We start from the raw sequence: 25706 nt of genomic DNA on the forward strand, positions 1-25706 counted from the left end.
CTTTGTAATTCTGCTTAAACGGTTATGGAACTTACAATTCCCTGCCCCGCTGCTCACTGGGGGCTTCTGGCTCCTGCACAGTGGAAGGAAGGGCAAGACAGCAAAAGGGGAGAGCTTGGAGCTCCCACAGCGGAACTGCTGTTCTGAACAACCTCTCCGCGGGTTGTCTTTTTCCTCTTTTGATTTAAGAGCTTATCAGACACCTGGGGTCCCCGGCCAGGAGCGGCTGGGCGGGCTGGGCTCGAGACCCTGGGCTCGCACCACGGAGGGCGGGTGGGTCGGAGACTCGATCATGAGCTCTTAAGTGAGTCTACCGAAAGTGACCCGGCATCTCCATTCACTTTTTCAACTAAAAGAAGTCACGTGGCCCTGAGGCATTCGAAGAGGCAATGCCGGAAACAGCAGAGCACCGACCCCCCGCCCTCCATCCCCCGCCTCCCGCGCAGCTGCTCCAGCTTGCAATTTCCCGGCGGCGGCGCTGACCGAGTCACCGCCGTTGCCTCTCCCGGAAGCCCGCGCGCCCAGGACGAGCAGTTCTGGCCCCGTGAGAAGGCTGACCTCCCTGCCCGCGTGTTCACAGGGGGCTGAGTGAAGCACACTGCCGATGCCCAGGGAGGCATGAGCCACAGAACCGCACACCAGGTCTGTGATCTCCCGGCCCTGCATCCGGCAGCACCTGTGAGCCAGGCAGGTAGATGACACTGTCTACATTTTACACGGGGGCTAACTGAAGCCCAAGAGGTCACACACAGGGAGGGCTGGGTCCAGCCTTCCCCGTCTCCTCTCTCCTGTTGGGTGAGAGCTGGCCCCGTTGGGAAGCATCAGTGCTGCACCTAGGCAGCCTGAGGGCACAGTCATGCTCCATCCACCTGGGGTGAGGACAGGCCTGTCTCCAGCCCTCAGCACTGCTGTGCCAACCAGGTGCAAACGCCAGGGGAGTTGAGCACAGGGACATCTCCCCACACTGCCCTCCCTCCCAAGACAGGCGATGTGGCTGTGACAGCCTAGAACCCACGGTGTCAGGACGGTGCCCTGAGACATGTTCTTCTGGTGGGGGAGAATGGGTGTGGCTTTGCAGCACCTGGAGTGACGGGCATAAGTTTGTTTCTCACCCTTGCAGTTGCCCGGTCTGGGGCCACCTCCACCCCAGCTGCACCCTGACGCGAGCACGAGAGCACGCACGAAAGAGCATGTGGGGGCAGCTTGGCGAGGCAGTCTCTGGTCTGGCGTGGGGTCACGGAGCCTCACGGTCCTCATTCCTCACGGTCTGTGCTCTGTGGGGTCCACCTGCTTTGTGGTGGGCCTCTGCTCTCCATGCCCTGCGGCTTGCCGGCGCCTGTGGGCTGTGACATGGGCAACCTGGCTCTCCTGGGCATAGTCCTGATGCCCAGACACCTCCCAAATAGGACAGGTAAACAGCTCCCAGGCCAGCAGGCAACCGGCTTTAATGCAGTCCACACTCGGTCTGTGAGGCACCCCAGCAGCTCACAGCACCCCCCTCCCCATGTGGGCACACACACGCATCCCTGAGGTGAAGATTAAAGCACAGGCCCCAGGGGCCAACTAGGAGTGGGAGAGACGGACAGGAGGAGAGGGCAGGGTAGCCAAGGAAGTCAGTCCTTGAAGTTGTAGTTCCGGACCTTAGGGGGCCGCTGGTAGCCTTTAGGTTTGGCAGGGTGGGCCTTGGAGGGTCTTTCGGGTTTGGCCTGGCCTTTCATCTTCATCCCTTTGATGGCCACAGGGCTGTCAGGGTGTGGGAGGTTGTCAGCTGCTGGAGGTGCTGTGAGCTCTACCAGGTGAGAGAACAGAAAAATGCAGTTACATCCCAGGCCAGGAAGCCATGTGCTTAGAAAGCAGTTCACTTGAGTGTACACCGACCGGCTGTGGTTCCTGCCAGCAGGAACCGAGACCACACGCCCTGGCTGTTGGCACGGGAGCCCCGTGCAGGCCAGAGGCCCTCCCGTGGTGACCATTCAGTGGCAGCAAGGTCCCAGGCCAATGTCACCGCACAGGAGGTTTGTGGGCACGCGCTCTCCAGATGCTTTGCAGGGCGTGAGCCTGTCCCTCCACTGGGTACACAGCACACTCGGCCCTGAGAACCGTCTCCTGTCCTAGCCATCTTGTAATGGCTCCCTGGAGGGGGGCTATCAAGGTTAATGGGTGACTCATGGCACTTGCCCACTGTCAGCCAGCCTTTGCACCTCCAATTGCCCAGCAGCCTGGACACACGTGGCCAGGCCCAGGCCAAGGACCTGGGTGCGGCAGCACACGTCCCCATGTGGGCCAGCATGCCAGAGCGGCCCTTCCTCTACACTGGGGCTTTGATGGTGATTTTCTTGATCCTTCGAGCTTCTATGTTCCAAGTTTTTAGAGCTAAGAATGTATTTCTTTTGTAAAACAAAAAGGATATTATTAAAAAGCAATTGTAAGGGCTGACCCGGTGGCTCAGGTGGTTAGAGCTCCATGCTCCTACCTCCGAAGGCTGCCGGTTCGATTCCCACATGGGCCAGTGGGCTCTCAACCACAAGGTTGCCAGTTTAATTCCTGGAGTCCCGCAAGGGATGGTGGGCAGCGCCCCCTGAAACTAAGACTGAACACGGCACCTTGACCTGAGCTGCCGCTGAGCTCCCGAATGGCTCAGTTGGTTGGAGCGCGTCCTCTCAACCCCAAGGTTGCTGGTTCGACTCCCGCAAGGGATGGTGGGCTGCGCCCCCAGCAACTAGCAACAGCAACTAGACCTGGAGCTGAGCTGCGCCCTCCACAACTAAGACTGAAAGGACAACTTGAAGCTGAATGACACCCTCCACAACTAAGATTGAAAGGACAACTTGACTTGGAAAAAAGTCCTGGAAGTACACACTGTTCCCAATAAAGTCCTGTTCCCCTTCCCCAATAAAATCTTTAAAAAAAAGAAAAAAAAAAAGCAATTGTAAGATGCAAGGTCAAGACTGGCTGTCCCTTGGGGTGGGCCCAGCAGTCAGGCCCGGGAGGCCCACACTGAAGGGCCCAGGGCCCAGAGCATAGACCAAGGGGGGTTGGCCACACGGTACTGGCATGTGTCACGTGTGAGACACACTGTCTGCCTAGTGTCACCCTGAGCCTGGAGGTATGAGCTGCGGGGAGAGCATGGGAAGGCAGGACACACCAGGTGAGACCTGAGGATGAGGAAGGCAGGGCTGCAGAGCACGCACAGGCGAGGCACATGGGGCTTGCTGGCACCCCACTGTCCTTCCAGGCAGTGTCTCCAGCGAGCTGTGGTCTGCCGGACCTGGTCTCCTGTCCCCTCAGCCTCCCTGGGCTCACACCCCCCCATGGCCTCCCTCTGCCCTTGGACCCAGTCCCAGCTCCAGGCCTCCCAGCATCCTGGTCCTGGAGGGACGGCGATGCGGGTCCCTGGATGCTCCCACACACCTGCTTCCTGCTGCCATGGCTGCTGCTCCCTCCCCAGGAATATGTCTGAGTCTTTGGTTCTCCAGCCCCAGACTAAACTCATCCTCCACATGCAGACCCTCCCACGTGAGCCTGCCCTCTGCTCGCTTGCTTTCCTTCTAGAAGGCATCATCCAGTGTGGAGCAGTGGGGTCAGGGCGCTGACCACTGTGATCCTGGGGGAATCCCCCCCAATGTGGGGGACTGGCCCGCTTGGGTATTCCAGGGGCCGCCTGGGTGCTGCTGGAGAAAGGGAAGTTTAGAGAGCAGGGCAGCCCAGGCCCAAAGCTCTGTAGTGCTGAGCGGGGAGAGGAACTCAGCAAAAGCAAAGAGGCTGGAGGGCAGACAGTGGCTGTGTGGTCTCCCAAAGAGCCCGCACCAGGAGGTGGCCGGTGCCTCCAGGGCAGGGCCAAGCCGGCTCCCATTTGAGTAACCTGAGCTGCCCTTCTCTGTCTCACCCGACCTGTTCTGCCCGCCCAGCCCAGGCTTCTCTTCCAGCCCTGGGTACTGATCAGGCCTCGGGGGGGAAATTACAGGCCTTGGGGAAATTATGCGGGCACAGGGCTTGTCATGGGACTCTGCTGGTCCCTGAGCCGCCCAGCCTCTTGCAGGCTGGATCTGCACGCTGGGCTCATGTCCGGGATGGTGGTGGCCAGTCTTTTTCTCAGAGCCTCCCAAGGCTCTGAGCACAGGGGCAGTGCTGGTCCCAGCTCCCTGGTGGCTCAGAGCCGCTGCACAGCCTCCCTCCGTCAGCATCGGCCTGCAGGTCGCGCACATTGGGTTTCCAGCGTGACCCTGAGTACATGCTCCCTGGGCTTCCAGGGCTGTACTCCTGAGAAAGGGGTCACGGAGCCCACGCCTGGCCTGGTTCTCCAGAGCCCTCCCGGGGGCTGGGGGCAGCTCAGGATTCACTGCAGCCTCAGCTGGTCCAGCCAGTCCTGTCTCCACTGCCCCCCAACTCCCCTCTGGGGGAAGTGCTGAGATCCCTCTCCTGCTTCCTCTCAGGCCCTGAGTTCAATACTTGTCAGATAGGACAAATTACACCCCCAGGTCTCCTAACCCTGAACCCCCTTTTTGATCAGTGTTTCAAATGAGGTTATGTCACACATAACTGTCCCAGGCAACCTAGCACGGTGGGGATGGAGCCCCGGGCCCTCAGCATGTGTTGGACATGGATGGGGGTGTAACCTCCCTCCCCCTTCCCCAGCCCCAGGTTTCTAGAAGCTGTACCTACTGCCCAGGACCCTGCCTGCCCCCTCCACCTGCAGCGAACCTACAGAAAACCACTGCCACCGTTGGTGCCCAGGCTCTTGGTCGGACTCCAACTCAACAGGGTGGGGAAGAGGCAGGGAGGGACCTCAGATCCTTCAGTCCTGGCCTCGGGCGGGCGCTGCCCACAGACCTGTCCTTCTTAACACCCCTCCCTTCCCAAGGCTAATACCCCCCACCAACCCCTAATCGCTCCTGCCTCACACCATTTTCAGGGGCACCCCCCTCCCTGGTTCCAGGCTCACCCAGACCTGTTCACTGGGGTCTCGGTGTGGCCCAGCAAGGCTCCCATCCTGCGCCACGAGGAAGGGAGCTTATGGGACATGTTCTGTGGGCTGGTTCTGCCCTGGGGGAAAGGGGGGATCATCCCAGGTGGGCATGCGGGCCCTGCCCCCATGGGCTCTGTCCCTTCTCCCTGACCCTGCCTGAGGGTCAGCCGGGAGAGGCCCGTGGTCGGGTGGGTAGGCCAGGACAGAGGCCAGGTCAGTGGCAGCTGGGGGGGGGGGCATGAAGGTGGCTGAAGGTGGCGGCCAGGCCATAAGCCTGACTTGGTTCCCACTTTGGAGGCAGAGGGCCCAGCGGGAAAGGAGGTGCAGAGGGCTGCTGGTCATGGTGGCTGCAAACTGGCCTCAGGACCTGGAGTGATGCTGCCGTGTGGCCCCTGGGCTGCACGCACTCAGCTGTGTGGGGCCAGCAGGGCTCACGGCGAGCAGTGGGGTGTGTGGACTCTAACCTGCTTTTTCAGAGACCGAAGCCCAAACACTGGAACATGACATAAAATTCACGAAAGGCACATTTTCAAAAGGGGCTGATGGGCTGGGGTCAGCTAGGCCGGTCGCAGCTCCAGAAGGCCCCCAACGCCCACGCGACTGCAGCAGTGGGGCCATCCTCACATGCTGGTGCAGACCAGCAGGCCACACACGGCCACGGGCTGCTCTCTGCTCCTCTTGGCGGGGGGACAACTGTCAGTGAGGCAACGCTCTCCTTTTCCACAGAAACGTGGCCCTTAGGGAAGGCCGCCCATCTCGCTCCAGGCGCCAAGAGCAGTGAGCCTGGCCAGGGTCTCCCCATGCCAGGCCAGGCCCCTGACATGGCTCTGAAGTCTGGTGATGGCCCTTTGCGCCCCGCAGGAGAAGCTTGGGGGCGGCCATGCTGATGGCCAGCTGTTCCCTGTCCCAGTAGAGCCTGAGTGGCAAGCAGGGTGGCCGTGGCTATGCGCACCGGCACCTCGGCCTCCGGGGCTTGTCCACGACTGCAGGCGAAGCTTTCCACGCACACACCTGCCTCGGCGCCCTGCCCTACACAGGACTGCAGTGGCCCCATCCTGATAGGCGGCGCTGGGCCGAGGGGCACAGCTCCTGCCCAGAGAAGCAGCTGTGCCCGGCAGCCGCCCACAGGAAGCAGAGCAAGGCACCCTGATGGAGATGGCTGCACCCAAGCTCTTCCCTGGCTCCCCTTGGGAGGCAAGGCGGAGCATGGCCTCCTGGTCACCACGCTGGGCTCAGGGAGGTCCCAGAAACGGACCAGGCAGACAGAGCTGCTGAATCTACACTTCTTCCCCCACAACCTAGGCTGTACCCATCACCTCCTCCTGGCCCCGTGGAAAGGCTAACCCTCAGGAAGTCGGCGTCTGGAAGGCCCTCTGTCCAGGAGCCTAGAGCAGACAGCTCAGCTCCCCACCCACGCCACCTGTGGGCTCGACCGTGGGGCACGAGGCACCAGGCACTTTTACCATGAAGAGGCCAGGAGATGGTGGGGCCACCAGGAAAGGTGATGGGGTCAGGTGTGTGGGTGTGACAAGGAGCAGCTGGGTGGGACGGGGGGAGGGGCAGCCCCAGATCCTGGCAGAGGTGGGCATCTCAGGCCCCTAGCACCCTCGTCATGCCCTCCATGCTCCCCCAGCAACACCCGGAGAAGACACCACACCAGTCCTGGCACAGTGCCCTCCCCTGGAATGTAAGTTAGAGGGTTGACATCAGCCCAGAGACGGGGCTCCCTCTGGAAGGGACGAACCTCCTGCCTCGCTGCCCTTAGCTCCCCACTGTGCTGGGGACTCTCAGGATGGACACTTCCAGAACAGGCTCTTCCACAGAACAGGGCTGGCGCTAGGCCTGGAGCCAGAGCACAGACACAGGCAGATGAGTACATCTTAGTGCAGAAAGCACAGCCTGACTCCCTTAGTGACCACAGCTCCACCCCTGTAGCCCCTGGTCCCGCGACCCACCCTGGCTTCTGGCCCCCCTGGTTCCGGGCAGCGAGCCAGAGGCTGACCTGCAGGCAGGTTAGCTCCTTCACTTTGCAGCATGTAGAGAGCAAGCGGCCACGACAAGTGGCCTGCGGCTGCCACGGTTAACAAAAAGAATGACCTTTGTTAGCTCCTTGGTCAGGCACCCTGGAGGAACTGCTGAAACAAAGGCACCTGCTGCAGTTTTAAGCATTTCACCTACGCCCCCACCCATGAATTGGGCACCCCTTCTGTGGACAGCTGGGCTTTTCTGCCCATCTGAAGGGTTCCCTCAGTCCCCACGTGGACCAAGGAGGTTCAGCCCTGGTCACAGAGGGAACCATGAAATCTACACATTTGCCGCAGGGTCCACTGAAAGCTTAAAACCACATGAATTTTAGGGTGGGAACCTCGTGCTTCCTGTGTGTGAGTCTGTAGTATCAGGATTGTAGCGGCTCCCTGTTTTAAACTAAAATACAAATGCAGCAGTGCCTAGAACCTTCTATCCATGAGACCCCTGGTCCCAGAGAACAAAGCCCACACAGCACCTTCCTGTCCTTCCCGAGCTAAAAGAATAAGTTGCTCACTTCTGGCCACAGGGTGCGGTCCCGATGCTCACGTGAAGACTGGATGGCATTCTTGGAGGAGGAGCAGGTAGGACAGTTTGGATGGGGCCAGACTCACAAGTGACCCTCCCAGGTCTCTGTGTCCAGTTTAGTTACACACCTGCAAACACCTACAGGGCACAGGGGTCCCTACACCAGCGGGACATCAGCTCTGCTACTGCATAAAGATCCACACGGAAAACATACTTGGAGGAAGTACTTAAATAGGGACAGACAAATCTGGTAGGAGCTGTGAGAGATGTGGGAAACAGGAAGTCAGAGCTGTGGGCCGGGCGGCGTCAGTCCGACGGGGCCGCGTGGCACAGTGGGAACGAGGGGTGCATGTAGGGAACGGGTCCTGGGATGGGGGCCAATGTGGGAACAAGTCTGGGAAATCAGTGGGGCTCATGGACATGTGCGAGTCAGGAAAACTATCTCAGGACAGAGTCAGAATGTACATCTTGTAAAAGAGCGGAAGAAAACGTGGTTTCTCCGATGAAAGGTAGGAATGCAGAAAAGTGAAACAGAAGAAAGTAAACGGGAGATAAATAATGTAGATTTAAGTCCAAGATAAGAATTCAGTAAGTATAAGTGAGTTAAACTCACGTAGGAAGACAAAAAAATTCTCCGACTGGATTTTAAATAAAGAAAACAAGATCCAACAAGACATGGTGTGACAGTTTCATTTAAAACAAAGGACACATAAAAACTGAAAAAAAAATGAGGTAGAATTAAGCAAAGAGTGTGACAAGAGGCAGAGAAGTGTGTGCCAGTAAAGGTTCGACTTCTAGGCACAGAGTGACAGCCACAGGCGGGCGGGCGGCGGCGGCGGCGTCAGTGATCGTGGTGGATGGCGTTCCCCGGCCTGCTGATCAGACAGCCTCGCCGAGAGTGCACACGCGTGCCCAGTGGACTGCCGGTGCATTACGGCGCGGCAGCAGGCAGGAGGGTAATACTCTATCGTGGCAGCTGCAGCCTCTGCAGTCACCTGGCAAGTCTCCCTCAGGCCCAGTCGGATGCGGCATAGCTGGTCACCAGCACCAGGACCCCTCAAGTGTTGACTGCTTCCAACTGTACAACATGCCAGTGAGTGACACGTGGGCTGGAGAGGAAACTGCACATGAGTTAGGAAATATTCTGAGCCGAATCGCAGAACGGGTAAGACATTGAAGCCATTTACACACATTTGTCAGGAGACACTAACTAAAACTGGGAGGTGAGCTCAGCCCCCAACTTGGGAAGCTGGAAAGAAAGGAACAACAGACTTAGGGAAACAAGAAATGAGGAAATCATGAAGCCAAAGGCAAATGAAATAGAAACCCTGAGAAAACAGAACACAGAGTATCGCTAAAACCCAGACTCCCGTCTGCAGAGATTAGTACGACCGATCCACAACTGGGCAGGCAGCTGAGCAGGGTAGGGGAGTCACAGGGGAAAAAACGAGCGTCCTGAAGAGTGATCCAATAGAAAGCGATCCAATAGAAAGCGAATAAAACCCAAATGAAATGGAAAATTCCAAAACAAGGACTAAAAAGAGGCATTTGAAGCGTCCAACACCTATGAAGGAAATTGAAGGATAAGCAAACACTTTCCTCCTCCAGAGCCCCCAGCTCAGATGTACAGGTATTTCTACAGTATTTTCAAAGAAACCAAGGAATACTCAATTCTACCTTATTCAAATAATTCAGAAAAGCAGGAAAACAGTGACAGCTGCCCAGCTTATTTTATTCCCAAACCAGATAAGGACCATGCAAGAAAAAAATCACAGGCTTCTTCAACTTGTAAACATGGAGGCAAAGACGAAATGTAAACTTTAGCAAATCACATCCAACAAGTGTTCAAAACACAGCATTCCCAGTGGTGCACGCCGGGCTCAATGCCAGGACACCTGCTGCCATATGTCACCCATTAATAAACGACAAGGAAAAAAGCAGGCTTATCTGAGTCAATGCAGAAAAAACATCGAATGAGGTTTAACACCTGCTTATGAGGTCTGACAATTAAGTTTGCGAATTCGTTGCAACGATGTTGCTAACCTTTTTTGATATCAGAGGGATTATTCATTATGAGTTTGTACCAACTGGACAGTTAACCAAGTTTGCTATTCGGAGGTGCTGAAAAGGCTGCATGAAAAAGTTAAGACAAAAATGACCTGAACTTTTCGCCAACAATTCATGGCTCTTGCATCACGACAATGCACCAGCGCACACGGCACTGTCTGTGAGGGAGTTTTGAGCCAGTAAACAAACAGCTGTATTGGAACACCATACTTACTCACCTGATCTAGCCCCCAATGACTTCTTTCTTTACCAGAAGATAAAGGAAATATTGAAAGGAAGACATTTTGATGACATTCAGGACATCAAGAGTAATACGATGACAGCTCTGATGGCCATTCCAGAACTAAGAGTTCCAAAATGGCTTTAAAGAGTGGACTAGGCGCTGGCGTCGGTGCATAGCTTCCCAAGGGGAGGACTCCGAAGGTGACCATAGTGATATTCAGCAATGAGGTGTGTAGCATTTTCTAGGATGAGTTCATGAACTCAATGATCAGACCTCATATGATGAATACTCTTAGTAAATCAGGGACATAAGGGACATTTTTTACCTTCGTAAAGGTTACTATTTCAGACATGCAGCAATCATTATATTTAGTGGGAAAACGAGCCTTAGGGGTTCAAGTTAGGAGATCAGACGAGACAGCCACTGTGAGTGCTCCTGTGATGTGGCCCCAGGGCCCCAGCCTACGCCACAAGGAAAGAGAAGGAAAAGGGAGAAAAAGGAATGGAAAGTAAGAAACAGTCAGTCATTATCTGAAGACAATACATCATCCACGTAGCAAATAAACAGCTCCAAAGACGAGCTGTCAGCATTAATACAGAGGCCCGGCAATGTGGGTGCACAGGTAAACCCACAGACTCCAGAACGCTCCTGCACAGACCGTGACCGGCTAGTAAATGTCCTACCGCAAAAAGCAAGAAAACGCTAAGCCAGCCTGCCGGCCTGGTTACACAGTGTTGCTGGCTGCTTCTGCCACCAGCCCTCTGGTGGCCTTTCCTTAGCAGAGGATCTTGGCCACTGTTTCTTTGTCAAGTAAAATCTGTGGCACCCTCCAGAGACCATATGACCCCTTCTGAAGGAAGCAGACGGGAGTGGGTTTGTTCTATACTCTGGTTTTCAATGCTTTCTAAGAAGCTGAGATACCATTTGTTACCACAAAGTCTGGTGTGTGGGCTGACACGGAGGGGCGTCTGGCTGAGGATATGGTCTGCACTGATGGCCTCCCGGGTTCCTTCTCGGTACCACGTGGAGGGTAATCGGTAAGGGTAACAAGGGCCTGCAGCCACCAGGAAATGTGTGGGAGGTTGGTGCTTGGGTCTGTCCCATGCTGGGTCTTCTCGGCTGTGCCCATGACAGACTCTGGTCTCCTACACTAAAAACTGGGGGATCAGAAGGTGGTCCTGGGGCAGAACGTTCACTGACTACAGCGTCCCCAGCTGCTGGGTGGTGCCGTCCACAGGCTTCCTTTCCAAATATCATTTCTATCGAGCTATGGGGCAATGAAATGAACCCATTTTTAAGCGTACATTTCCGTGGGTTCTAGGAAACATATTCATTCATGTGCCTGGAACACTCCAGCACCCCAAAGAGCCCTGCCCCTAGCCCGAGGCCACCCTGATCACACGGGCGTTCCCGAGGTTCATGTCTATAGAGGGCACGTGGTACTTTTTGGTGTCTGGTTCTTCCCGAGACCAAAGCAGCGCTTCTGAGATTCATTCCTGTTGTCGCGCGTGTCAGTGGATCATATCGCTTGTGGAGCAGTATTCCATTATATGGCCACACCGTTGCTTGATTTTCCATTTATCTGTGATGGACGCTCATGTCACTCACAGTTTCGGGGTGTTACAAGCGTTCACGGCATGTCCCCGGGTGCGTGTGTGTGTCCCCAAACTTCTTGCAGTCACCCTGACCTGAACGTTGTGCTGTGCAGTCAGGGGGGCCACACTGCAGTCCCCCAAGATGTGTGACGGTTCCCGCTGCTCCATGCCCTCACAGCCACTCCACATCATCAGGTTTGAAAGCATCTCCGGTCATGTGAGCGAGCGGGTGGTGGCATCTCGTGCTGGTTTAAATTTACATTTCCCTGATGACTAATGACACTGGGTCTCTCTCATGGGCTTACTGGCCACTTGTACGTTGTCTTCTGTAATGTGTCTTTTCAAGTATTTTGGATGTTTTTTATTGGGCTTATTTGTTTCTTATTACTGGGTTGTAAAGTTCTTTGTACGCTCTGGGTACAAGTTCTTGATATGTATTCAAATATTTTCTCCCAGCTGGTGGCTCCTTTTCATCTTCTTAACAGTGTCATGTGAAAAGCAAAACTGTACCATTTTGATGAAGTCCAATCTATCAGTTTTTTTTTCATTTATGGTTCAGACTTCTTGCATACTATCAAGGAAATCTTTGCCTATCAATCTCAAAGTCACAAAGGTTTTCTCCAGTGTCTTCTTCTGTAAGTTTTATAGTTTTAGCTTTTATGTTTAGGCTTACAATGGATTTTGAAGTAACTTTGTATCTGATATAAGGTAGCGGTCGAGGTTCATTTTTTTTCTATATGGATATGTAATTGTTCCAGCACAATTTATTGAATAAACTACACTTTCCCCTTAAATTACCTTAGAACCTCTGCATAAATTGAAAAATCAATGAGCACATGTGTGTGTGTCTGTTCTGACCCTCTGCTATATATGCCTGCCCTACACCAACAGCACACTGTAGCATTACAGTAAGTCTTACAGTCAGGTAGTTTATGGTCTCCAATTTTGTTCTTTTCCAAGACAGCTTTGGATATTCTGAATCCTTTACATTTCCCTGCAAATTTCAATTTTCAATTTCAATTTTAAGGATGCTTGGATTTTGATTGGATTGTGTTAAAATTATAGATAAATGTTGGAAGAAATGACAACACTGAGTCTTCTCATCCATGAATATGGTATATCTCTCCATTCTTTAGGTCTTAATTTTCTCAGCAATGATTTTTTTTTCAGTGCACAGGTATTTTGTTTAGTAGATCCATAAGTATTCCCTGGTTTGGGATGCTATTGTAAATGGTATTTTTATTGCAATTTCCATTGCTATATATAAAATATAATTGATTTGGTATATTGACCTTGTATCCTGGGTCTTTGCTATTGTCACTTTTTAATTCTAGAAGGTTTTTTTTGTAGATTACTTAGGATTTTTTTATGAATTAGATCATGTTTTATTTCTTCTTTTGCGATCTGTATGTCTGTGTCCCCTTTTTTTCTTGGTTTATTATGTGGCTAGGACTGTCAACACAATGTGGCATCAGTCTTTGACCATTAAGTGAGATATTGGCTGTAGGCTTTACATAGATGCCCTTTATTGGGTTGAAGAAGTTCCCTCCTATTCCTAATTTGCTGAGGGTTCCTTTTTTTTTTTTTTTATCATTCATGGGTGTTTAATTTTGTCAAATAATTTTTCTGCAGTTATTGAGACAATCATAATTTTCCTTTTTGAATCTGTTAATATAGTGTACTAATTTTTTAATGTTATACCAACCTTTTGTTGCTAGGATAACACCCACTAGGTAGGGAAACTCTGCCCTTTTCACATTATCTTTGGCATTGATATCCTAATATTTTATTAAAGATTTTTTGGTCTATGTTCATTAAAGATACTGGCCCATAGTTTCCTTTTCCTTTATTTTTGGATGGGATTAATATTACTTTTTTATTAAATGTTTTATAGACTTCACCAGTGGACCCCTCTGGCCTGGAGTTTTCTTTGTGGGAAGGTTTTCAGTTACACATTCAATTGCTTTACCAGATACAGACCTACTCACGTTTCTGCTTCTTTTTGAATCAGTTTTGGTTAACTTGGGTCTTTCAGAGAATTTGCCAATTTTAACGATATAAACTTGTCAAACTATTGACATGCAGTTGTTCTTATTATTCCATTATCTTCTTACTACCTATAGGACATGAGGCCATGCCCCTCTTTCACTCCTGACATTCATAATTTGTATTATCTCTCATTCTATCTTGATCAGTATAACTAGATGCTTGTTGACATTTTTTCAAAGAATCAGATTTTGACTTCATTGTTTTCTTGTATTACTTTTCTCTTTTCTATTTCACTTTTATCTTTATTATTCCCTTCCTTCTATAACCTTTGAATTCAATTTTTTCTTATTTCTCTAGCCTTTTATGGCGGAGGTGTCGATTGCTGATTCTGCAGCAATGTTCTATAATGCAAGCATTTAAGGGCATACATTTCTAAGCACTATTTTGTGATTTCTTCTTTGACTCATGAGTTATTAAAAAATGTTCTATTTTCAAAATTTGGGGATTTTTTTTTTATATAGATATCTTTCTCTCATTGATTTCCAAGGTAACTCCTCTGTGGTAAGGAAACATATTCTGTATGATTTCAATCCTTTTAAATGTATTGAGACCAGTTTTATGGCCCAATATATACCTTGTGGAATGTTCCATGTGCACCTGGAAAAATGCACGTTCTGAGAGGCGTAAACATGTCAGTGAGGGCAAGGTGGTTAAGGCACAAAGCTTTTCTGTCCGCGCTTATTTTCTGCTTGTTCCATCAGATCGCAGTGGAGAGGTGCTGAAGTCTGCAACTGGAACAGGGGTCTGTGTACACCTCCTTTTTTTTCTGCGAGTGTTCACTTTACATGTTTTCAGCTCTCTTCTTAGCAGCTCACAATTTGGGACTGCTGTGTCTTCCTGATTGACTGACATGCTGTCATTATGAAACGTCCCTCTGGTACTCCCTGCCGGGAAGTCTGAGTTGCCTCATATGAACACAGGCACTCAGCTTTCTTTATCTGTATCTTTATATTGAAAGTGAGTTTCCTGCCTTTTTCTTCCAGTCGGTTTTTTAATGGGGCATTTAGACCATCACCTTTAATGTTATTATCAACATGGTTGGTTTTAAATGAGTCTTCCTATTAAATTGTTTTCCATGTGTCCCATCTGTCCTTTCTGCCCCTTTTCCTTGTTTCCTGCGTACTTTTGATGTTTTATATTCCATTTTACCTTCAGGACTGCGCTATTCGCTCCACGCCCTTGTGGCTTTTTTTTTTTTTTTAATGGTTGCTCTATGGTTTACAATATGCATTTGTAACTTATCACATCCAACCTTGAAATAATATTACACAACTTCACATACAAGAGCCTTACAAGAGTAGACTTCCTTCCCCTCTCCTGCCATTTATGCCATTTCGTCACACAATTCACTTGAACATCTATCACGAACCCCGTAATACACTGTTATTAGGTGTGCTTTAAACAATCCATTACCTTTTAGAGAAAAGGGAAAGTGTGGTTTCATCATTGGCCCACACAACTGCCAGTCCTGCGTCCGTGTTCCTCTCTGGTGATTCAGGATTCCATCTGGCATCATTCAGCTTGAAGAATAGCCTTTAAAATTTCTGGTAGTGCAAGTCTGTTGGTGTGAGTTCTATCAGATTTGTCTGTCTGTAATAAACGTTTTAAATTTGCCTTAATTTTCAAGGGCTTTTCTGCTACATATAGAATTCTAGGTGACAGCTTTCTTTCAGCACTTTGAAGGTGACGATCCTTTGTCTTCCGACTTAGGCAGTTTCTGAAGAAAAGTCTGTCATAGTGTTTATCTGCATTCATTTCTATGTAATGTGCTTTTTATTTTCCCTTCGACTGCTTTTAAGGTTTTATCTTTATCACTGATTTTCAGGAATCTGATCATGATATTCCCTGGGTTGCAAGCATGGGTGTGTGTTTATCCTGCTGTTTGGGGCAAACTTCTTGGAACTGTGAGTTAAGAGTTTTTATCAAATTATGAAAGAAAAGGGCATTATTTCTTCAAATGCTGTTTCTGTCCCCTCTTTGTCTTCCCCTTTTCTGTCAGGCTCATGGACACGATCTTTCAGGTCACCAAGGCTGCTTCTAGCCCCCATTTTTTCCTGGGCATCATTCTGGAGAGTTGACTGCTGTGTCTCCAAGCCCCCATTCCTTTTCCTGCCATTTCCCCTGTGCTGTTAGCCCCACCCAGTGAGTTTTCCTTTCAAATATTGTACTTTTCATCTCTAGAAGTTTTGTTCGGCTCTTTTTTATGTTTTCAATTTGTTTCATGTTTTTCTTTAAATACTTGAATATAGCCATAATAGTTCTTTTAATGTCTTTGCTTGTTCCCTCATTTCCGTCATTTCTGGGTCTCTACGGACTGATTTTCCTCTTGAATATGGATCACATTTTCCTGCTTCTTCCCATGCCCTGTAATTTTTGATAGGACGTCAGATATTGCAAATATTGTTGAAATTTCCTCACTTTTTAGAGTGTTGGGCTCTGTTTTGGTAGGCAGGTGGACTCCTTGTTTGGTCATTTCAAAGACTATTTTTAAGCTTGTCTAGGATAAGTCTACATGGGCCTTTACTCCAGAGAAAACTAGCCCGGGGTCTCCAACGAATGGAAGTGATTGCTGGGGACCCACCACTCTGGCTGGAGCTTGACTATCTCCCTCCCCTGTGACACTTTGGAAATGGTTCCGCTTACAGGTTGGTTGTCTCTCTTCTGCCCAGATCTGTGCAGCTTTACTCTACGGGCTTGTACAGAGTGAAGCCTCGTCAACCCCAATTCCTGCTCCCTGAACTCGGTAAAGCTCCTGAGCTCTGTTGGTGCCCGTCCCTGTTCCAGCAGTCCAGAGCTGGGGGACCCATAGCTTCATCGCTGCACTTATTTGAAGGTGACAGACCTGTGCTGCCTGCACCCAGCGTCTAAAACAGCTGCTTCTGTATTTGGTCCAGTTTTCTACCTGTTTGTGGAGGAATGTTGAAGTCCAGTCCTTACAAGAGGCTGGCCAGAAGCAGAAGAGAGTGCTAGCCAGGCTCTGTGCCCAGAATAAATACCACGAAAGACTCAGCTAGTTCTTAAAGTATTTACTTTGTTTCAAAAGTTATTTCGACACAAGTTTTCCTAGGTGGCAGTAAGTGCTTCATCATAACAACTTCAAGAGAAGAGCCAACAAAGATCTATTTGACCATCTGTTCTCAAAGTTTTCAGGATGCTCTGTACCTCAGAAGTCTCAGGCTGTGATCACTGGTGATGGCAGGAAGCTGAGCGCCCCCCGCCCCCCGCCCGTCAGGCACTGCTGTTCTTCCTGTGACCAGCATATGGTGCCTGGGCCTCTTGGGCGCAGGCACAAGACGATGCCTTGGGCTGGGGCTCATCCAGTCCCCTCCTGAGCATCGTATGGGCAGGGCCAAGAGGACAAAGATAACAGCTGAGCAGCCAGAGGGCAGGACCCCTTCACCCCGGGATCCTGGAGCAGTCGTGCCCTTGTGGGCTACTTCCCAAGGTCACTGTGACAGCAGCAGTGAGCATGTGGCTGAGCCCTGTGCTAGAAGGCACTTCACCTCGTTCCTGGCCCGTGTTCCTGCAGCCCAGCCCTCGAGCCCTGACCGGGGCTTGCGTCATTACGTTTCTGGTGCAGAGGACAGCCCTTCTCCGGCTCACAGCAGCCTCTGTCCCATGGGGTAGGATGGCCAGTCTCTGAGCTGCGTCTGGCAAGGTTCTCTTCAGCCTGCTCGTGTCATGGTGGCACACCGAGCCTTGTACAGATTCCCAGAGCTCAGGGGAGTTCTCTGGTTAGCACCCAGGCCGAGCACACAGATGGGCAGATTAGGACGCAATGTTCCAGGAGCAGCGTGTACAGTGGGATCACATACTGTCCTCTGTGGTCACCCATCCTGTGCGGTTTCCACTGTTCCTTTGTCATTACAAGCTGCGCCCCACTCCTCCCCACCCCGCATCACTCAAGTGCAGCACGTGGCGGCTGAGCCCTAGTTTCACAGGAAACAGAAAAACACCTGTTGGGAGGACAGATTACTCCATTCCTGTTCCCGAGGCTTTTGCTGTGTATGTGGTATGACACGTGAACACACCCCCTGGGGCCCACAGGCTGATATGGCCACGGGCCATGATGTGTCTTCTTGTTTTGTTACCCACGTGAAACCATAAACACGGCTCTTTACTGGAGGGCCATGTGTCACTAGGCGTAGCCAGATCTGGTTCTTTGGAGGGCCTGCTCCAAAGTGAGCTGCGGTTTGGCTCACTTTGTTTTGATTTTTAATTAGTTGCCAATATTTAAAAACTGAAACATTCTATATAAAAATTAGCTTTCCAGCCCATCTCACTCAACCCATGGAAGACCTGGCTTGGTTGGACCCACCACGGGGGGAGACAACTGTGGGGTGGCCCCAGCCACCACCAGCCCAACGTCTTCACCAGCCACCTGCTGCCTGGGGCCCACGGGTACCAGTGTTTGGGACCTGCCCTGCCAGGTGGACTTAGGGTCTGGAGTCAGACGGCGTGGGTTCTGACCCAGACCCACGCTGTATGCTGGGTAACCTTCAGCGACTAAGCAGCATCTCGTCATGTGAGTGCGGAGGCCAGCTTCCCTGAGATGCCGGGAAGGAACAATGCCACGTGGCGGGGCCCAGGGAAAACTGGCAGAGGCTCTGCAAACACTGCGCTGGGACGGGTGTGTGCTCCACCTGGGCCCTTAGAGAAGAACAGCCTGACAACCTGTTATCTGGTTTAGACATCATCTCTGTCGTCCATGGACATGTCCTAACTGCACACGGTTTCAAACGACTCTGTATTAGCAGCCAGGTGACAGGCTTACGCACATCTTATCTTAACAGCTCACCCAACCCTTTTTAAATGAAAAAAATTTAATTTTAAAATTTTCTAATGTAATTTTTAAAAAACCAAAAATTTAAAGGAAAAACCCAACACTACGATTGTGCCCCTTTGAAAGTCGTATTCCTTCTTATTCTCATCTTTTCTTATTCCCTCATTTTCAGTTTGGGGGGTGGGGTGGGTAAGAGTCTCCACCCAGGAGGAAGCAGGGTGCACTGTAGGACCCTTCAGACCCCAAAGAGAGACAGAGATGGGGAGGCGTGCCCCCCTCAGGGCTGGGCTGGGTATTGATCCCTGGCAGCCACATTCCTCAGGAGCTTCCAGTCCATTATCTGTCTGACTCCTGTGACAACCTTGGCCCTTCCCCCACCTACCCCATCCCTGTCCCCTCTGGGACTCCAGGGAATGGAATGAAGGTTGGGAGTTGGAACATCTGGCTAAGTGCTATGCAGCCTGGGGTGTCACTGGGGACCTGGGCCTGTGGCCTCCCAGGAGCTCTGTGGAATCAATCAGTTCACCCTGGGGACCCCACACCTCAGCCCAGTGAAGCTCTAGGAAGGCCTGGCACTTCATCAGCACTTGACCAACATGGGCTTTCAGCTGCACTCTCCCCTCTTAGAAACCCACCCAGATGGCATTTATTTGTAAATCCAGGCATCTGGCCGCCCCCCTCCACCCCCCACCCCTGCCCCTCCTCAGGGCCTGGGCAGCCTTCCCTTCTAGAGCACACGTTCCCATCCTTCTGTGTTCTGACTTTCAATAATCACAGAGAACATTCATTTCCTTATTTCAAAGCACACATAGCTGAAAAACTGAAACTGAAAACCAATAAGGAAATACCATTTTTCACCTATCAGACTGGCAGGAAAAGCAAGTGCTTGATAAGGATCACCCTAAACTGCAGTGAGGAAAGGTTCGCTGACAGCCTGCAGCCATGAAGCTTCAGTTTGGAAACAGGCTCAGGACATGCACTCTGACCCAGGGACTTCCCTCTCCTTCTCTGTCCTGTCCATGGGCTCCGGGCAGCGTGGCCAGCCCTGGGAGCTGGATACCCGCAGAACCTAAATGCCCGCGAGCCCGAGAAGGTCAGAGAAAGCGCCTGGACAGTTACAGCCGCCAACCCCTGAGAAGACCTGCAGCTCAGGACGCTCCACGACACCAAGAAATGCCACAGACAGACACAGGAAAAGCTGCTGCCCACTGGGGTATGCAACCGAGCAGGACAGAGGACACTGCACGAAACAGCGTGCGGAGCCAGTCTGCAGCAGCAGCAGGGCGCTGGACAGTTGTGTCCTGGTGGACGGGGATGGGAACTGGGAGGTGAGCAGGGGAGGAAGCGGGAGGACGGCAGAGTTCACCTAACACCCTGGTATCATTTCACTGCTCTCCCAGCCACAGGGAGCAGTCACTCATGGCCAGAGGCGGCTGCAGCTCCCTTTGCTCCAGTGGCCGTCCCACAGCCAGCAAGGTTGACACACTGACAAACTGCACTCCCAGAAGGCCGTGCGGCCACCTCACCCGCCTGAGGCCGACCCCACCGTGTGCCAGGGAGGTCAGATGCTTGTATCTCCCTGGTGCATCTGGTTAGCTGGGGTGAGATACTCAGGTATCACTGACCTACCTGTGACGGTGCTTAAGAGTATCTTTCCAGTTTGATTATTTTTGAGGTTGAAAAAGAATTATCTTAGAAATTGTGAATTTTAAATAATATCTAAGGTTAACCTTCTAGTTGCTTGCAAACACTCAGTTCCAATCTGTGTATTTGTAGGTTTGATTTCAAGCTCTGTCACTGGGCGTGGTCTAGATGGCAGGTGTCACAGGAAGCCGGTGTTCCCACCTCCCAGGCTCTGTGGGGGAGGGGTCTGCCCTTCCCCCAACACACACCGTCTTGAAATTACACTAACTGGTTACTTCAATTTGGAGAAGACAGCTGCCTTTATAATACTTAGTTATGATATTATAAGATCGCACCGTTACATCTTAACCTGAGTTCTTCTAAGAGCCATCGTTTAGGTCCCAATAAGGTTCTAGCAAATATTCTTGGACAAAGCAGAAGTGTCACCCAGGTAATTCAATTATGCATGCTCAAATACTCAAGATACGAGGAGAGGAGAGAAACTTTGTGGACAATTAATTATAACAGCAACTCAGTCCCCCGAAGCCCATGCTGCGATGTGTCTTTCCCACTTTTTATTGTAAAATGTGTCTCAGGAACAGCAGCCGCACCCCCCCCCCCACCAGGCCCCGTTCCAGCCCCACGCACAGCCCTTCCCCACTCTGCCGCCCAGGGACGCCCCCCCCCCCCACTGTTCCCTTCCAGGGGCAGGTTCTCTGGTCTAAGACAGTCTCCCAATGACTGGCCAAGGGGAGGCCATGTGACCACGCAGCCAGTGAGATGGAAGAGGGGTCTGTTGGGCGCCCTGGGTTATTGAAAGAAAGAGAATTAAAGAATTAAACCAGAGGTGAGAAACACAACTTCCGCCTCTGGCCTCTGACAGATGTGCTGTGAAACACCCTGGAGGAAAGAAACCCAGAGCAGCTGATGGACCTGTTTTTGGTCAGTGCGGTCTAGAATGCTGTCAAGATGCCGTGATTTCCTATGGGTGCCGCCATGAGACAATGTTGGGAAACTTATATGTCACTTTCACTGGTCTGACACACACCACTCCAACTATCTATCTCCCCAGGCCGGCTCCAGGCCAGCCTCTGTCACCAGCGGAACGGGACGTCACCGCCACCTGTCTTTGTGAGTCGAGCTGACCGCCCAGGATGTGCTCCGTTTTCACCCACAGCCCCTAGCAGGGACCCACAACCCCATCCACGGCCTGCCCACTCGCCCAGCAGCCATTTCACAACTCCCGTCCTGCAAGCCACCTACACTTCCCTCAGTGCCCACGGCTTTGCGTCACATCTGAAAGGGGGAAATAAAGGGATGTGACAGGAACCGCCTTCCCATTACGGGCCGACTGTTGGGTCAGGTCTCTGCTGGCACCTGCTCCTGCCTGTCACGGCTCCCACAGCTTCTGTTCTGGACCCGCCTGAGCCGGTGGTTGCACAGCTCGCAGCCTTGGGGCACAACTCCCTCTGGGGCAAAGGGCAGATAGGCTTGCCCACTAGATAAGAATGAGGTTCTCCCTGCTCGGGGTTCCTCAGCTGAGACACATACCCAGGACACAGGCCCTGCTCCGCTTTGCCTTGTGGGACGGGGGTGAGGGGGTCACACAAACACACACACACAAGGGGACCCATAACTGTCTGCTCTGCCTGACCCAGGAGTCTCATTCTTCTGCCAGCAACCATGAAGGCACCATGTGGCAGGCGCACAGGTCAGCATTCAAGTCAGGTAAGCTCAAAGCTACACCCCCTTCTGTCCCGGCAGACCCCAGCCCCCCACCCCCCGTCCTGTCCTGTCAGACCCCAGCCCCCCACCCCCCTTCTGTCCTGGCAGACCCCAGCCCCCCACCCCCTGTCCTGTCCTGTTAGACCCCAGCCCCCCACCCCCCGTCCTGTCCTGTCAGACCCCAGCCCCCCCCCCCCCGTCCTGTCCCGGCAGACCCCAGCCCCCCACCCCCCGTCCTGTCCTGTCAGACCCCAGCCCCGCCCCCCCGTCCTGTCCCGGCAGACCCCAGCCCCCCCCCGTCCTGTCCCATCAGACCCCAGCCCCCCCCCCCGTCCTGTCCCATCAGACCCCAGCCCCCCCCCCGTCCTGTCCCGTCAGACCCCAGGACGCATGCCCCCGGACTCCCTGCTGCGCTCCTCACCTGAGGAATTATCACAGGTTAGCCTTCTTTCCTGCCTGCCTTAAACACACTGTAACCTCACACCACCTCCATGGCTGCCTGTGGTCGGCTGCTTTTCAGAGCAAGACTTCTCCATTAAGGCGTCCAGCCATTCGTTCTTGCCACTTCAGCCAGGCAGGCTGGAATGACAATCGCACCTCACCACTGAGACCACTCAGATGACCACAGTGACACTCAGCTTGCGAGAAATGAGGGCCCTCTTCTGTCCTGACCTTACCTGACCTCCCTGTGGCACCCCCCCAGGTGCCACTCCTCCTCCTCACAACTTCTCATTACAAAAGATACCCAAACTACATGCAGTACATATAACGGACACGTATGGTTTCAAGAATATCAGTTTAAAGAATAATAAAAAATAAAATATTTTGAAGAATAAAAGAAACACCTGTCTACTCAGCTTAAGAAACAGGCCTACGACCTGTTTTGTAAATAGTTTTATTGGCACAGAGACGCCCACATGTACAGTGTGGCTGCTGTGGGGCTTGGGGTGGGGGCCGGGGCGCTGCAGAGACCACGTGGCCATAAAGCCAAACGGAGACCACATGGTCCTGCCCTTCGCCGCACGCACCAGCCATCTCCCACTGGGAAGGTTTTCAGTGGACGCAGGCGGTGGTGAGGTTCTGTCTGATTGTCTACAAGTCACTGTTTTGCCCTCATTCGGGAAAGGCAAGGTCCCCGTGTGGAAGTCTAGGGTGACAGCTGTCTTCTCCTGGTACACAGACAGCTTGTCCCTGTCCTGGGCTCCCAGTGCGTCAGCCTCACCTCGCTGAAGGTACCCTATCTATTCTGATACCTTTCAAAGCAGCCTCACGACCTCTGGGGTTCCAGCGTGTTGTTAGAACACATCCAGTGGGCATTTCCTTGTGATTCTGCAAGCTGGGATTCCTCAGGCTTCCTGCGATTGGGAATTACCACCTCGCAACACTTCAGCCCCATCCCCTCAAGTGTCACCTCTGCCCACATTCTCTCCTTCTGAGGTTCTGACCAACACGCGTCACAGCTTCTCACTGCGTCCTACACGGCTCTTCTTCCTCCGTCATTCGTTCGTTCATTTGTTCTCCCTCCCTCCCTCTCTTCCTCCCTCCTTCTGTCTCTCTGGGTAATTTCTTCATATAGAATGTCCATTTCATTAATTCTGCATACACACTCTGCTGTTGACCCCTTCCACTAAGTTTTCAATTTCAATAAATACATTTTTCACTTCTTAAAGGACTATTTGGTTCTTCCTTCAGTCCACTTGGTCTTTCTTTATAGTTCGTTGTTTCTGGAATGAATTTCCTTGCTGGTATTTTATTTCTTTAAACATACGAAGCACAGTTATTGATGCCCTGTACCTTCCAGCAGGTCTACGTCTGCTGGTCGTGCTCCTTGTGTCCGGGATTGCATTTGTAATTGGAGTCTGATTTGCAGGAATTTTTCATGGCCTGGAACAAAGGTGGAGTCCCCCCGAAATGGCCTGCATTTGCTATTGTCTAGTTCCTGGGGGCTTCACCAGTTCAGAATGACTCCAGGATGAAATCCTCAGACTACCCAGGGGTCTTAACTGGGGCTAAACCACACGAAGGCTGACTGCAATGGCAGATTGTAAGTAGACACCAGTGAGTATGAGGCCATGTCCTCAGTGTCCCCCACAGCCCCCAGCACGGGAGGCAGGTGGAGGGGCAGGGATGGGGGGTTGTGATCCACCTTCACACTGAAGGTGTAGCCCTTCCGAGTTCCAGCTTCATGCGGGTGGGGGCCCCCACTGCATTCCTGCCCTGGGTGGACCCTGGTTCTTGTCGCCTGTTTTCTAAGCCCTGTGACTTGCACCCATTTTCGAGCTCACCCCCTTTGACCAAGTCCTTGGCTGAAAGCCAGCTTCAGTGCTCAGCCTGCCGTCATGGCTCCTCCCTCAGTCGGGCTCTAGCTTGAGAAGGCCTGAGCCTCCTGCTGTTTACTGATGTCTCACAAGCATGGTTTGAGTGTTTTATTCAGCACTTTAGCTGTTTTCAGTGCAAGTGTCAATCCAGATACTTACCTGATATATGACAAGCAATAGAAGACTGGAGTTTTATGCTTAATGAAGGAACATCTAAATGAGGCAAAAATTAAAATACTCTCACAGATAAAGCCTCAAAAAGTTTCCCATATATTAAGCCCCGGAAGTACTTGTAGCCTGAGAGGCGTGCTGTTTAGGAAGAAGTGTCAGAGGTCGCGGGGGCAGAGGCGTTCCTGCCCCTGGCATAGTTGCTACGTAGTGGCGAGGCTTGCGTTCTCCGAAATATTTTGGAAGGTTCTTAGGCTCTACTAGCGTAGTAGCCCAAGGACTTCTAGTTGCGGTCTTCAGGTCCCTGCCTGCTGAGAGGAACCGCCGCTGCCATGTTTGGCTGCTTGGTGGCGGGAAGGCCGGTACAAATAGTTGCACAACAAGTGGCAGAAGATAAATTTGTTTTTGACCTACCTGATTATGAAAATATCAACCATGTGGTCGTTTTTATGCTGGGAACAATTCCATTTCCTGAGGGAATGGGAGGATCTGTCTATTTTTCCTACCCTGATTCAAATGGATCGCCAGTATGGCAACTCCTAGGAATTGTCACAAATGGGAAACCAAGTGCCATCTTCAAAATTTCGGTCTTAAATCTGGAGAAGGAAGCCAACACCCTTTTGGAGCCATGAATATTGTATGAACTCCATCTGTTGCTCAGATTGGAATTTCCGTGGAATTATTGGACAGTCTGGCTCAGCAGACTCCTGTAGGTAATGCTGCTATATCCTCAGTTGATTCACTCACTCAGTTCACACAAAAGCTGTTGGATAATTTCTATAATTTTGCTTCATCATTTGCTATCTCTCAGGACCAGATGACACCAAGTCCATCTGAAATGTTCATTCCAGCAAATGTGGTTCTGAAATGGTATGAAAACTTTCAAAGACGACTAGCACAGAACCCTCTCTTTTGGAAAACATAAAAATTCTCTTCCCAAATTCTCTTCCCATATAAAATTCTCTTCTAAATTTATCTTAAAAGAAGAAATACATATCCATGAGACTACTAGGAAAGACTTGAAAAGCAAATAAACTAAAAGAACTTAGTCAAATTCACTTTTGTCTGAAACACAGCCACCCCCGCACAGCAGCTAAGGACCTCATTACAGATGCTGATAAGTAAGAAATCGGTGGATGAAATGAAAGTAAATGGGGTCTTCATAATTTAGGAGTGAAAACTGAGACTACAACTTAAAAACAGGCAGAAGGGAATGGAAAATGTGATCTACCCAAAGAGAGGCAGGAGAAAACATTTCAAAGAATTTAAAGCATGCCGCATAGAAAACAAGATGTTGGAGGAAAGCGCTAATGCGAGAGCATCATAGTAAATGCAAACGTATGAAACCACCAGACCAAGCACAGACTCCGCCTGGGACACAGGGAAAGGAAGCCCGAGTGCTGCACTTTCCATGGCCGACAGCCTCGTCCGCCAGCCGGAGGATGCAGAGGCTGAAACGATAGGATGCAGAAAGCCAGCGGAGCATGAACCCATGGCACTGAGGTGGCCTCCGGATGTAAGACAAAACAGATTTCTTGGCAAAAAACATGAGGGCCAGCAGGGACGTGATGCAGTGGTCTTGGCAAAAACCTAACACACGTACCTAAGGACACGCCTCAAGATAGAGTGAAGGACC

The 25706-nt window shown here is 51.5% G+C and overlaps 1 protein-coding gene and 1 pseudogene across 1 annotated transcript in view; one reads left to right on the forward strand and one right to left on the reverse strand.

Annotated features, from left to right (window-relative positions):
* Window positions 1-435: 435 nt before the first annotated feature.
* Window positions 436-25706, reverse strand: part of CCDC57 (coiled-coil domain containing 57) — an 87771-nt gene continuing 62500 nt past the window's right edge. Inside the window, 1 exon segment of the mRNA XM_033090174.1 lies at window positions 436-1789. Within this exon segment, the coding sequence (XP_032946065.1) occupies window positions 1614-1789 (176 nt within the window). The 3' untranslated portion in view covers window positions 436-1613.
* LOC117013533 (protein Hikeshi-like) lies at window positions 20580-24995 on the forward strand (annotated as a pseudogene).

This window comes from Rhinolophus ferrumequinum, chromosome 21, assembly GCF_004115265.2.
Source record: "Rhinolophus ferrumequinum isolate MPI-CBG mRhiFer1 chromosome 21, mRhiFer1_v1.p, whole genome shotgun sequence".
In the NCBI taxonomy this organism is placed as follows: Eukaryota; Metazoa; Chordata; class Mammalia; order Chiroptera; family Rhinolophidae; genus Rhinolophus; species Rhinolophus ferrumequinum.